The sequence below is a fragment of the Malus sylvestris genome, chromosome 16, assembly GCF_916048215.2.
Source record: "Malus sylvestris chromosome 16, drMalSylv7.2, whole genome shotgun sequence".
NCBI classification, from domain to species: domain Eukaryota; kingdom Viridiplantae; phylum Streptophyta; class Magnoliopsida; order Rosales; family Rosaceae; genus Malus; species Malus sylvestris.
In genome coordinates this window covers 5376445-5391434 of record NC_062275.1, presented here as the reverse complement: position 1 = coordinate 5391434, position 14990 = coordinate 5376445, and the positions used below count along the sequence as shown (strand labels likewise).

At 39.0% G+C, this 14990-nt stretch overlaps 1 protein-coding gene and 1 long non-coding RNA gene across 3 annotated transcripts; both read left to right on the top strand.

Moving 5' to 3' along the window:
* The first annotated feature begins 3025 nt into the window (after nucleotides 1-3025).
* Nucleotides 3026-10617, top strand: LOC126606699 (protein pleiotropic regulatory locus 1-like). 2 transcript variants are annotated; one of them, XM_050274087.1, is made up of 2 exons: nucleotides 3026-3535; nucleotides 8942-10617. In XM_050274087.1, the coding sequence occupies exon 2, from the start codon at nucleotides 8982-8984 to the stop codon at nucleotides 10272-10274; it is 1293 nt and encodes a 430-aa protein (XP_050130044.1). In that variant the 5' UTR covers nucleotides 3026-3535; nucleotides 8942-8981; the 3' UTR covers nucleotides 10275-10617. The 2 variants fall into 2 exon arrangements, with proteins under 2 accessions (XP_050130044.1, XP_050130043.1); XM_050274086.1 differs by having other exon boundaries at nucleotides 8747-10617.
* Nucleotides 10618-10923: 306 nt separating this feature from the next.
* LOC126606716 (uncharacterized) lies at nucleotides 10924-11638 on the top strand. The gene is made up of 2 exons (XR_007617340.1): nucleotides 10924-11245; nucleotides 11449-11638. It is a non-coding gene; the product is annotated as an uncharacterized LOC126606716 (long non-coding RNA).
* The last annotated feature ends 3352 nt before the right edge of the window (nucleotides 11639-14990 follow it).

Here is a 14990-nt window from a genome sequence, read left to right as displayed (position 1 = left end):
TTTCTCAACATGCTTTCATCATCTTTGCGACCCTATTTGGAGACTAATTTCAGACACAATTAATTGGCCGAATTGATCAAAGTGTTGAGTGTAAACTCTTCGCCGGATCCATCGAGTGTTGAGAGTATAATACTATATTAGAGAGAAACAGATTTTATATGTGCTTATAAAAGAGTTGGTACGTGTTATATCAATATAGATGGACAACATGATTGATCATCAATAGTGTATGCACACAATTCGAACTTTGGAAGTCACAATTAAAGATCTAGTATTTAGATAGAAATAATATGATAGATGGACGACATGATTGATCATCAATGGTGTATGCACACGATTCGAACTTTGGAAGTCATAGTTAAAGATCTAGTATTTAGATAGAAACAATATGCTGAGTGTTGTCGAGATCCTGTGCCGCTTAATTTACCAAGGTATATAGATCATGCATTACTTCAAACACTTGGTGGGCTTTGCAGGCGTGCTTTTCAACCTCCAGTGGGTCCCAACCACACCTTCGTTCATATGTGGATCCACACTTACTGATGACGATTGATGTGTTATGGATCTAAGGTGTAATTTTGATAATAAACACACATGTTATCACTTGATCATTAAACAATAACATTATGTGACGATGTGACTGTCACACTGAAAAATCTATCATCCAAACTCAGCGGCGGAGCCACTTGAGGACTAGGGGAGGTTCGGGTCTACCTTGAAATTTTTTTCATTATGTAGCTTCTCTTTGTATTCTTTTGGTTGGTTATACTCTGCATTCTTCGACTTTATTATATTTCTCTAATTGACAAAAAAAAAAAGTGTTCTATAGTAGTATTGTTATGAAACCAAAGCCTTTGTTCAACTAGTCTTCCTTAGTTAGTTCACTATTTTGCATGATAGAGTGTTGTTTTATAATGAAACCACGCATATATGGAATAGAAGAAGAATTTATCTTGAATCACAATTTCTATAGCTGCAGTTTTGAACCATGAATATTAATTATTTTCCAACTTAAATGTAGAAACTTATAGCCACTTAGTACTACGGTCTAGTGATATTCCTCTTTACTTGTAAGTGAGAGATCTTAAGTTCGATTATCACCAAAAAGGCGAATTTGAATCATATTATTGCTTACCCATTGTGAGGCTTAGCTCACCCCTCCCCCTTAGTGCAAATAATATTGTTTGTTAATATATATATATATATAAATTTTTTTCCAATGTTCCAAACAAGAGAGATCTGATCGTTGTAATATATGTAATCAAATTAATTTCAGTGACTACTTGCATAAAGGTTGGCCACGCTTCAATAATATTAGAGACTATTTGATGTTGAGGTAATTATAATAAAGGTAGTTTAGCCAAAAATCAATAAAAAATTTACTATTTAGTCGTATATCAATGACATATTTTTTGTTTTAGACTTAATCAATGTTATATTTTTATTAATTAGGTATAGGTCAATGATGAATACACCATGGACTTTAAGCCATTGTAAATAGTTAGAACTTGACTCTTCTATCATTCTATGTCTCATTCTCTCTATAAATGTCATATGGGCTTTAAACTATTATAAATAGTTAGAACATGAATATTCTTTCACTATCTCTTTCGTGCCCTTTGTTAACATGGAACAATCTACTCAACTCAAGAAAACGGAACCAAAAAACAAGCAATGCACTGCAATGTTTGAATCAAAATGTAAAAAACAGAACCAGAAAACAGACATTGCATTACATTGTCTAAATCCAAAAGTAAAAAACATAACAGACACTCCATTACAGTGTCTAAAGCTTAGGAGGCGTGTGAGAGATGGAAAAAACAGAACCATGAAACAAACACTGCAACACAATGTCTAAATTTAAAAGTAAAAAACAAAACTAGGAAACGAACATTGCATTATAGTGTCTAAAAAAAAACATGGAGGAGACGTGTGAGTGATGGAAAAAATGAAAGCAGTAAATGGGGACTGTAACACATTGTCTGAATCCAATTGTAAAAAGCAGAATCAAGAAACAAACACGGTATCACAGTGTCTAATCCTTATTGACTTATTTCCAAAATATAAAAAATATGAGAAATGGGTGTAGTGGGTGCCAGCTGTAGTGGCAAATTTTGTAATTTTTATTTATTTTAAATGCATTTAAGTATCGTAATACATGATTAACCTATTTATAATTAACATAAATATTATTGATATATTGTTAATATTGTAACTTTTAATTAGTTTTATACAAAATCACCATTATACTAATAATAATCAACAACTAGTTTATAGCTTCGAATACGCATAAAGATCTTGATGACCAATTTTTCTTATTATTTTCACTTTATCTTTTGTGATTCTCCTACAGACGATTGGATTTCTGTACATGATTTAATTTCTTGGAATAAAAAAAATTGTTGTCACTTCAACACTCGATTAGAAATCAATATTAGTTAACAACATTATTTAATTGTGGTACGCTCGCAGAATCAAATATTTGACCTGTTACTCTAGTGAGGTAAACTCTAAAGTAGGAGGCATTACTTATAATTGGCTAGTCCTAAGGGAGAGCAGTCTTTTCTGCACTCAAATTCAAATTTAATTATACTGTTTTGATCGAATTTATTGTCTTGTTAAAATAAAAATTCGTCACAAGCATGTACAACTTCATGTAATTGTTTAACCACGAAAATACATTTTGCTCGTTTACTCGATGAACAATGTTAGGTCTCGGGTAAGTGTATTCGCCCATGAGCGGTAGGTCTCGGGTTCGAAACTTGGGAGCAACCTCTCCATAAAATGGGGGTAAGGCTAGCCGACATTCACCTCTCCCAGACCCTGCGTAAAGCGGGAGCCTTGTGCACTGGGTACGACGACTCGATGAACAATGTTAAGTCCATCGAAGCTAGTGATTAGGGATCTGCTGTCCCTAATTTTGTATCTCCTGCCATATCTCATTCTAATTATGTCATTTAATAACTCTTAATTTAACAGTGTCAACGATTCTTAATATTTATTTAAAAACAAAAATTGATTCATTAAAGAAAATTGAAAACCAAAACAAGAAGTCTGAAAGTCCTTTTTGTCAATAGTCTGAAAGTCTATTAACCTGAACGGCTGGATAAAGAAACAAAAAGTTGAACCCCATCAGTTCTTAATCAATTCCCAACTCCTAAGCAGGCTAAACCTTTTTTCCTTGCCAGGTTCAATTCCTTGTGGGTGCTGCACATGGACAACTCGACCGAGGACTTTCACAGAGAGCCGGCGAGCAAGATGGAGGCTGCGAAGGGCGAGACGATGCGGTGCCGTCTGTTTTAGGCTGGACGAGAAGACCTCGTTGTTGATTTGGCTATGGAGGCTCTGACGATGGTGCTGTTTGAGGATTTTGAGAGCGCACCACCGATGGGATTGGGGTTTGACGGTGAGGAAGGTGGTTCAAATCGGACTGTAAAAGTCATGAAGCCAGTGGCCAGTTTCAATCGATGATTAAAATTTTGAAGAATGGAGGTTGCAGGCGAAGAAGATGAAGTTTCAGAATAACCCGGAGAAGGTAATATGTAATAATTAGGGTTCTCCTTAATAATTAGGGTTCTCTTTACTTTCCCACTTGGAATTAAAAGATCTAGGATTGTAGATTGTAGGGAAAACAAAACACACAGGAAAGATATAACTCTACACAAGGTTTTCACTGTGATCAATCCTCTACAAAGAGAGGCTGCATGTATTTATATTTACGTACTTAATACATCAGGAATATGCTGCACGTGGTGCATGTGTTTGAGGACCTATAAACTAACAAGCAGTCCATGCTGCACATGCTGAGGACAAATATAAAATTAACAAGTCCATGATCATCTCCATGCTGCCCGTGCCTGACTTGTCGAAGACCACATGTGGAGATAGAAAACTGATATATAAAACTGACAGCCCATACTTCTTGGTTCCCACATTCAAGTTCTAACTGTACGTCTAACATCCCCCCGCAAGCTAACAGAACGAGAAACGACTGGAAGCTTGGACACCAGCATTTTGAAGCGTGCAGAAGACAAACCTTTTGTACATAGGTCTGCAACTTGATCTTGGGAACATATGAAATTCACTAGCAGCTCTCCACGAACTACCTTTTCTCTCACATAATGATAATCAACTTCCAAGTGCTTGGTGCGTGAGTGAAAAACTGGATTAGACGCCAGGGAAATTGAGGAAATATTATCACACCAAATCGTAGGACAAGCAAGATTAAGTTGCAAGTCCCTGAACAACGAACGCAACCAAGATATTTCAGCAGCAGTGTACGCAAGTTGTCTGTATTCGGCCTCAGTGCTAGAACGAGACACTGTCTTCTGCTTCTTTGAACTCCATGAAACTAAGTTCGAACCCAAGTAAATACAAAAGCCACCAGTAGAATGTCTCGTGTCCGGATCACCGGCATAATCCGCGTCTGAGAAAGCACTGAGTTGCATTCCTCCTGGTTTATATACCAGGCCATGATCATACGTTGCCTTCACATAACGTAGAATCCGTTTTACAGCCAGCCAATGAGTAGTTTTTGGGGAATGCATAAATTGACACACCTGGTTAACAGCATAAGACAAATCTGGCCTTGTTATTGTCAAGTATTGCAAGGCACCAACAACACTTCTGTAAGTTTGAGGATCACTGTGCGTCTCACCATCCCAAGCACTCAACTTTTGTCCACAGGGAACTGGGGTAGAGATAGGTTTAGCATCCATGAATTTGGTGCGTTTCAAGAGATCAAGAGCATACTTGGACTGATCCAGATGCATATTGTTGTTGAAATATGTTACTTCAACACCAAGAAAGTAATGAAGAGGCCCCAAATCCTTCATCGAAAACAACGTACCAAGCTTCTGGATTAAATGATTCATTTGAACTGGACTATTCCCTGTCAACAAAATATCATCGACGTAGATCAAAAGAATCAAATAAACCCCACGATTTTTGAACACAAATAATGAATAGTCACACTTTGATGCTTGAAAACCCAACTGAAGTAAAAATTCGGAAAACCTTTGAAACCAAGCACGAGGTGCTTGTTTCAAACCATACAAACTTCTCTGCAGTTTACAAACATGAGTTGGGCATTGCTGATCGACAAACCCTGCGGGCTGTCTCATATACACCTCTTCTGCTAGATAGCCATGTAAAAAGGCGTTCTGGACGTCCAGTTGACGAACATGCCATTTATTCGATACTGCAAGACTAAGAACCATCCGAATAGTACTATGTTTAACCACTGGGCTAAAGGTCTCAGTGTAGTCAATCCCTTGTTTTTGATGGAAGCCATTGGCTACTAACCTTGCCTTATGACGTTCTATGGAACCATCTGCACGCCGTTTTATTTTATACACCCATTTGTTAGGAAGCAAGTTCATCTGAGAATGATAGGGCACCAAACTCCATGTCCCACACCGTTGCAGAGCATTGAACTCTTTTACCATTGCATCTCTCCACTCCTGATGTTTTACAGCCTGACTAAAACAAGTGGGTTCAACAAGGTTGTCAGTAGTAACAACATGCAATGCATATTTAGGGTTTGGTTTACGAACACCAGTTTGGGAACGAGTAGTCATTGGATGATGTTGCTGTGATTCTTGCACGGACTCACTCACTGGTTCATTATTTGGGACACACGAAACTATTTCTTGCTCATTTGAGGGTCCTATGGCTGATGTAGGTTGTCTAGGATGTTGGGGAGACACGTTGAGATGATTTGGAGATGGTGGAGGTATTATAGGTTGGCTAATAAGTGGTAGCAGCAATGGAGATTGGTTAGGATTAATTTGTGGGTGTAACACAGATGATGACGCAGGTGGAGGTGGAGTAGTGGAGGGAGACACGACTTGAGGGAAAGCATTTGGATAATTAAAAAATAAATCATGGCAAGATACAGTACCGTTATCAACGCATTCCACTGAAGGTGTGAGTTCCTGGAAAGGAAAAGAGTCCTCATCGAATAGGACATGGCGAGACAAATAAACTCGTCTCGTGGATAAATCCAAACATTTATATCCTTGATGATCCAGCGAATACCCTAAAAATACACAAGACTTAGATTTGGACTCAAGTTTATTTTTAGTATACGGTCTCAACCAAGGAAAACAACGACTCCCAAACACTTTGAATGACTCATATTTAGGCTTTTTGTGAAACAATTTTTCATAGGGTGAAGTATTATACAATACACGAGTAGGGAGTCGATTAATTAGATATGTTGCCGTTAAAAAAGCATCAAACCAAAATTTGGAAGGAACATGAGCATGAGACAACATGACTAAACCAGTTTCAACAATGTGACGATGTTTTCTCTCAGCGAGACCATTTTGTTCAGGATGTTTGGGACATGAAAACCTTTGAGAAATTCCATGCAAAGTAAGAAATTGACTGAATGCATGACTCTTGTATTCTCCACCTTCATCACATTGTAGAGTTTTAATTGAACAATTAAACATATTTTCAACTTTTGTTTTGAATTTAACAAAAATCTCGAACACTTCTGATTTATTTTTCATGGGAAAAATCCAAGAGTATCGTGAAAAATCATCCACAAATAATAAATAATAACGAAAACCTTCATTTGAAATTACTGGAGAGCACCAAACATCTGAATGTAAAAGTTCTAAGGGAAACATGGAAACAGACTCGGATGAACTGAAAGGCAACTTGGAACTTTTGCCTAACGGACAAGACTGACAAAACTTGACATCACTTGTGCCATGAATTGGCACTTGATTATTCAAAATTAAAAACTTTATGATTGTAGAAGCAGGATGCCCTAGACGAGAATGCCACTTCTGTGCAGAGACACGGACGCCTACAAACGCTGAAAAAGGATGATTGGATACTCCACGGCCATTTGGAAATGGGTACAACCCATTCTCACACCTCCCTTGGAAAATCGTCCTCTTGGTCTTGAGGTCCTTAACAACAAAATAATATGGAAAAATTAGAATGTAGCATTTGTTATCTAGGGTAAATCTATGGGCAGAGATAATATTGGTAGAGGCTGACGGACAATGTAAAACATTCTTAAGGTTAAATGAGCAAGAAGTAGCATTAATTTGATTTGAACCAGAGTGAGCAATAGCGAGTCCAGTATCATTACCTACACCACCAATGTTTTCATTACCGTTGTACGCTTTAGGATTAACCAAATTCTGGAGATCAGGTGTGATATGTGCATTAGCGCCTGTATCAATTAACCACGAACCATTTTTCTGACGGTTCAAGGGGATGGATGAGGAGGCCATTGCACTGAGACGCTGGGCTGGAATGCGTCCTTCGTATGCAGCATTCATGCGCTGGTAACAGTCAAGGGCAGGATGCCCTTCTTTTCCACAAATCTGGCAGGTTATTCGTCCTCCTCCACAACGTTCCCCATTACTGGCAGGAACACGTTGGTAATTATTGTTGTTGTTGCGAGGACCAAAGCCTCGTTGGTTGACACCACCACGGTTAGACGAAAAGCCAGCTCGTCCACCACCACGAGAACGTCCACCACGTCCTCTTGCAGCTACAAAGGCATTCACAGGGGCTGATTCAACTAGTGAAACAATTTGTTCAGCCATTCTCCTCTCTGTAGTCAGGAGAAGAGATTCAAGAGTAGGGTACGTGATCGGAGTATCACGTGCCTGTGCTGCATTAACCGTCATTTCGAACGCGGAACCTAGATTATTCAAAATGATTTGGACGAGTTCATCATCGTCTACAGGCTTACCAACTAGAGCCAAATTGTCAGCAATGGCATTCATCTTATCAAGAAAGTCAGCAATAGATAAATCACCCTTCTTACATTGGAGTAGTTCATTTCGCAGGAAAAGAATTCGATTCTGCGAAGAAGAAGCATACCTTTGCTCCAGTGCTTCCCATGTTGCACGAGCTGATCGTTTGCTTGCCACAGTAGCAAGGACAGAGGCTGTAAGGGAGCCATTGATCCAACTCAGGATCATTTGGTCTTGCTGCATCCAAGTGTTGTAGGCGGGATTGACAGTGATGCTTCCAGCGAGATACTTGGATGGACAGACAACGGAACCATCCACATACCCCATAAGATCACGGCTCTTAAGGATTGGAAGAATCTGGGCTAACCATAACGGATAGTTAGTCCTATCGAGCTTGATGTTGACAACGGTAGTCATGGACGAAGACATGTTGATTAGAGCAGTTGCAGGTGGTGGGGTTTGCTGGGAATCAGGGAAGGTGTTGTTGTTGTTGGAAGACATACTGGAAAAAAAATTATGGATCGTTTGTCGTTGGACTTAAGAGGCTCTGTATACCAAAAAAGATCTAGGATTGTAGATTGTAGGGAAAACAAAACACACAGGAAAGATATAACTCTACACAAGGTTTTCACTGTGATCAATCCTCTACAAAGAGAGGCTGCATGTATTTATATTTACGTACTTAATACATCAGGAATATGCTGCACGTGGTGCATGTGTTTGAGGACCTATAAACTAACAAGCAGTCCATGCTGCACATGCTGAGGACAAATATAAAATTAACAAGTCCATGATCATCTCCATGCTGCCCGTGCCTGACTTGTCGAAGACCACATGTGGAGATAGAAAACTGATATATAAAACTGACAGCCCATACTTCTTGGTTCCCACATTCAAGTTCTAACTGTACGTCTAACAGGAATTAGGTTTTCCTTTACGCAGAATAACCCGGAGAATGTAATATGTAATAATTAATAACCTAATACAAACCCTAAGTTAAGGAATCCTACTACTTGCAGGAAACTATTTTAGATTCCAATTCCGAGTATAATTAGGGTTTGTTTCCCAGTGGGAGCCAACGAAAACTATATATATATAGAGGAGTTGATCAACTTTTCTTAGAAACAAGAAAAGCCAATGGACTCGTCACTTGGAAATTTGATTTCTAAATCTCTAAAGAGACCTGGCGATTTATTTTTCCCCACCCATGGCAGCGAACTGGCCCCTCCTGACCTGCAGACTAAAAAAATTCGCATGACTTACAAGGCAAGCATGGAGTACGGTGGACTTAAACCGACGGCTGATCGACAAAACCCCGCTGCCGACCGCGATGAATCGTCCAACGCTCTTCCCCTTGATCCAAATCCTACTACTGCCCAAGGAGATCAAAACGCTGATTTGTTTTTGAGTCCATCTACACCCAACAAGGCCAAGGCGCCGATTAATATTGCTGATGGCACTTCGGTTTTTTCTGCTCCTGGTTCGTCCCGTTCCCGCGATCAGAGGTGTTCAACAACGTTGGATTTAGCCCGAAATTGGCCACGTCCCGTTTGGCATAGCCCGTGGAAGATTTACAGGGTCATCAGTGGCCACCTAGGATGGGTTCGCTCTGTTGCTTTTGATCCAAGCAACAGATGGTTCTGTACAGGATCTGCAGACCGGACAATCAAAATATGGGACGTAGCAAGCGGGACGCTACAACTTTCTCTTACCGGACACATTGGGCAAATACGAAGTCTTGCCGTTAGCACCAGGCAACCCTATTTGTTCTCGGCTGGCGATGACAAACAAGTCAAATGCTGGGACCTTGAACAGAACAAGGTTATCCGTTCATATCATGGTCATCTTAGTGGCGTCTACAGCATGGCTCTCCATCCGACTCTTGATGTTTTAGTCACCGGGGGACGGGATAGCGCATGCCGTGTTTGGGATGTTCGTCTCAAGAATGTGCAAGTTCATGCATTGACTGGACACGAAGATGCAGTTTGCTCCCTTCTCACTCTCCCAACGGATCCACAAGTTATTAGCGGGTCTCACGATACAACTGTCAAGCTGTGGGACCTTAGAAAGGGAAAAACCTTTTCAACTTTAACGCATCATAAGAAATCGGTGCGGGCAATGACACATCATCCTAAGCTAGATCGGGGTAATTGCTTCGCATCGGCTTCAACAAACACCATCAAAAAGTTCAACCTTCCGAGGGGGGAGTTTTTGCACAACATGCTCTCCCAACAGAAGTCCATTATCAACGCGATGGCCGTCAATGAAGATGGAGTTATGGCTACAGGAGGCGACAACGGTAGCTTGTGGTTTTGGGATTGGAAGAGCGGCCACAACTTCCAGCAATCCCAAACAATTGTACAACCGGGCTCGCTGGAGAGTGAAGCTGGGATTTATGCTCTTTGCTACGATGTCACTGGCACAAGGCTGGTTACTTGTGAAGCTGACAAGACAATCAAGATGTGGAAACAAGACGAAAAGGCCACCCCGGAAACTCATCCTCTAAATTTTAGGCCTCCTAATCTTAGAGACGTTGGGCGGTTCTAGCTCACGGTGTGCTTACTTTGTTACTACGATATTGAAGTTTTTTATAATGTTTATTTTAATTCTGTTTCATAATGTATGCGTTATCATCATGGCTTGAATTTTATATGCTCAGTGTTCATACTGCAGTAGGAAGGAAGGCAAGAAAGTGAGTGTAAAAAGTTTTTCCTTTGCGTCCTGTTGCTGATGCAGTCTTTAGGTTTATGTTGTTGTATGAATCTCTGATTCCGGATGTTATCCAGCTTTGCTTTTATGCCAACCGACTGTTGGTAGGGTGGTTGAGGCAAAGAAGACGATACATAAGTGAGAATTTGTTGAATAAGACATTCTTCTGGCTGTTATTCTAGCTCTGATTAGCCTTTCATTTTTTTGTTTTTGATTGGTCCTGTTTCGCGGGTTTGATTTCCTCGAGCAAAGTTTGAATCTTAATATTGCAGTGAAAATATAGGATATCAAGCTGGAAAACCCATCGCGTACTCTTTGATTATTGCTCATGACATGAGGTAGCTTGGTGCCGAAACAAATTTGAACTTGCTGAATATGAACTCTAGTGTGTATTTGTGTGCGTCTGTGTGAACAGTATAAAGATCGTCGTTTTTCCCGTTTAAGATTTGAAATTCAAGTGTGCTTATTAGGCAATCTGAATTCACAGTATTCAGGTGCAGTTGTCCGGTAAAAGTCAATGTGTTGGAATGTATATTTGGAATTTCTGCAGAATCTCCCAGCAGGAATTCAAGCATCGGGGTCGTCATGTCTTCAGTAGAAAACAGGAATGCTTGATTGCCGAAATTATGTAAACTATCTTGCGGTGGACCTGTTTGTTGAAATGCTGTAGGAGTACTATAAGAAGATTACATATTCGATTCTGGCCAATGACTCGGTTCAGTTTGTGTACTTGGTCTGCAATTTGATTACCAAGGCTTTTTTTCTTCAGCGGAAGAGGAATGGTGCTGTTGCGAAGAGGAGGAAACGAGGTGGGTTTTGTATTGTTTGTGTTTATTTAGTTGTCCTCTAGGTGTTTCACGTTTTGCTCCAGTGAAACTTAATTGTTAGCAAATTGAGGTTGGTTTTAACAACTCTATCTCTCTGTGTGTTGCTTTCAAATTTGCATACTGTTTCCCATGATCCTCACTTGAGTCTTGAGATATCCTAACATCACTGTTCCAATTTCTTGCAGTCTCTCCATTCCAAGTACAGAGGCAGTGTTCCATTGCTTCTGATGAACACAACAACGACACATGAAGATGCCGCTAAGGTTTTATACTCATAGCAGCTTGTGTAATATAGGTCTTGGAGAAATATTCCAATTCAAACTTTGATATTCATCCTTTAAACAGTTTTTCATATCTAACTCGTATCTTATTGAATACGTGGTTGTTTTTCTTTTCCTTCTCCTTTTTGGGTTATTGGAAGCTGGATTAGGACTTACTTGTGAATGTATATGTTCTAATTTACACAGACCACCATCCAACACATCTATCATGCCTGTACAATCACAAATTAATTTCCCTTGACAGTAAGCATATTGTTGACCAGTTACACTACTTCTGTTCCTTCTGGTCATGGAGCATTGTTCCTTTCCCTTGTGAGAAACATGAATTTGAACCAATGTATAAAATAGTACCTGCCGAGAGGTGGTATCCGAAAGGTAAACTTGACTAAACTTCTCGAGCTTTCCTTTTCAGGGTAATGAGTATATCCTTGTGGTTGACTTAACGTGGCTATTGATGGATATTTTGTTCTTAATATGTTAAACAATTGGTAATGAACATTTCTATTCTCTTTCAGTTTTAGGCAGTCTTGTCATACATTTGCATTCAAATGCGGGGTGTTATAAGTAAATTGGTGGTGTTTGAATGAAATTTCAACTCAAATGAGGGGTGTTATTGGAGACACTGAATGCTTCCTTGTGTAAAACTGTCTTTAAATTATTTTCCAGGATAAAAGGATATTTTCCTCAATGCAGGACCAACAGGAACACCAAGCAGGATGCAATATGATTTTGATGAAGGAAGATAATAGATAGTGTTAGACATCATCCATGCGTAACAGTTTTCAGATTTGCATTTACTAACTGGTTTAAATATGAACTTGTAATATGAGCAGTAGAAAGTCCATTTTTTCTCTGCTTAGATCTGAATAGTCGAGTGTGTTATTAGGAAATCGGAAATCGGAAATCATGGTATTCTGTTTCAGCTGTCCTATACAAGTTGATGATATATTACTGGAATTTCTACTGAATCTCCCAGTGGCATGCATGCATCTCGGTTGTCATGCTTTCTTTAGGAAACAGGAAATTTTTTTGCAGAAATATATATGTCTCTCTTGGAGATCATAAACAAATACAAGAAGGCACAACGGACGGTTATTTTTCATTAGTTAGATCCGGCTTTTAGTAACCTTCCAGGGCTCAAGATGCAGTCAAGAACAGAACTGCAAAATCTCTAGAAAGGGCTTACAGGACTGGCGATTATTTAACATAGAGATATGGAAAAAAAATCCAAAGTCCAAACACATGAAACTATTTATAACTTAAGCTTGCCGTGGTCACAGTTTAAGGGTCACCAGCATGGAAACCTTTATGCTTGTAGGACAACCCACTCGTGTTCTGTGATATCGTCAAATGATACACTAGCTCATCAAAACAGAAAATGGTGCACTCACTGCAAGTGAAGATAAGATATTGTCTCACTTCACATACCATGTATGATGCAAGCAATTTTGTTTCCGAGGGGCTGCTTTACTTAGATGGTCATCTCACTTGTTCTACGAGAGAGAGCTGTGAGTCGATGTATACATGCACTCTACTGACATGGACATTTCAAATACATGCAGCTTAACCTCTATCTCAAAATTGCAAGTCAGCTGGGAACAACTTACTAACTTGGACTCATGCGTGTCAGAGGCAAGTGAATTTTACAGGTTGTAAATTGAAAAACTCACCGATTGGTCATTCTGCGTTGAATAATGTAAGTGTTTGTTTCCTCGTTTAAAATGCATCGGCAGTTTAACTGTTGTTCCCCACAGTCGGCTTCCTCAAAACTTCAATCGGAGCTACTGTTGCAAGTGTCTCACCAAATAGTATAAAGGTACGAAGTTGGGCTGAATATGTTTTATGCGATGATTTATATAGTAATCTAATTCTAATTTTTCTATTGCATTAGCAATCAGCCCAACGATTTGATTGATTTTCTTGCTTGCCCAATCTAATGGTCAGCATAATTGCACAACATCAATGCATATAGATTCAGAGTGCTCAACTCCCATCCTATCATCTTAACCATTTGAGTGATTACAATAGATTTCTTGAAAATAATCTTAAGGTTACTCCCTTTTATAAATGTCTAGAGAAAAACTTTGATAGGCTACATTTCAAGTGCGTGTGTTTCATGGTGAAAATTTTAATTTTTTTTAATGGGGGTAAGGCTAGCCGACATTCACCTCTCCCAGACCCTGCGTAAAGCGGGAGCCTTGTGCACTGGGTACGACCTTTTAGTATTATTATTATTATTTTTAAACTCAGTTTTAGTCTATGATGTAAGAGAGAAATTAAAAAATTGAAAATTGAAGCCTACGGGGTTTATATATTATGGACTTCCAGTTGTCTGGTTTTCCTTGGAGTCAACGCGGTTAAGTTTGAATTTGATGACCATTGTTGCCAAATTTCAACGAGGTTAGTACCAAATTCATTAGGGAAACTCAACCTTACCAAATTTTGTAAGAAAATCAAACAAGTAGTCAATAAAAGACGGCTCATTCAGTTGAGACGTCAAGTAGAATTTACATGCCAATAAGCTTCATCCTCGAATAGAACTTACATGCAATTGAAACGTCAGAGTAATGATATTACAGACTAATCATGCAATGTTCTACAAACTGATTAAAACACATGACAATACATGATAGGGATGTGCTATCCACACATCCCATTTTACTTATCACACACCCTTTGATAATTTCTGTCTGTTGATCTTTTTCAATTCATCCGATCCGACGGCCGAAAATTAAAAAGATGTGTGAGAAATAAAATGGGATGTGTGGATATCATACCCATACATATGATGAATCTGTGATATTACCATGTTAAAATCTGGATTGTTGTTAAGTTTCACTCGTCTTAACTCCGAAAGTATTAGTAAAAAGATTTTATTGAATGCTCCGCAATACCGAATACTCAGGAAGTTTTAATAGGACATGAAGTGTGAAGATTGTTGGATCGGTGTTTGTAATATGACATACAGAAAGTAAAACCTAGATGCATCATAAGTTGGCGTGCAGATTTACCTGGACGGCACATGAGTCAACTACTTAACTACTTCCCAGATGACATTTAATTTAAGGGTCCGTCCCCTAACTCGAGGAATGCCCATCACAAGGAGAGATTTGTCAGTATACGGGATGGTACATCACGTGTCATTAAACAAATGGTGAGATATGTGTGCTAAAAAGTTAATACTTTAAAAAATAAAATTTCTCATAATTCATATTAAAACATGTGGTGTACTGCTTGTGTTTCCGTCACAACTAAAAATTTCTCCACCACAAGCAAGAAGTTAACATTGGTCAACTTTGGTTTTGCCATATGAATATGGTACGTCACTCCCTTTGAACTTTCACTTGTTTTCTTTTCTCTTTGGTTGTAGAGATATTTCTCTTTTCTCTTTTCTTTTTCTTTGGTCGTGGAGATTTCGATACATTAAGTACCCGTGCATAAATCAT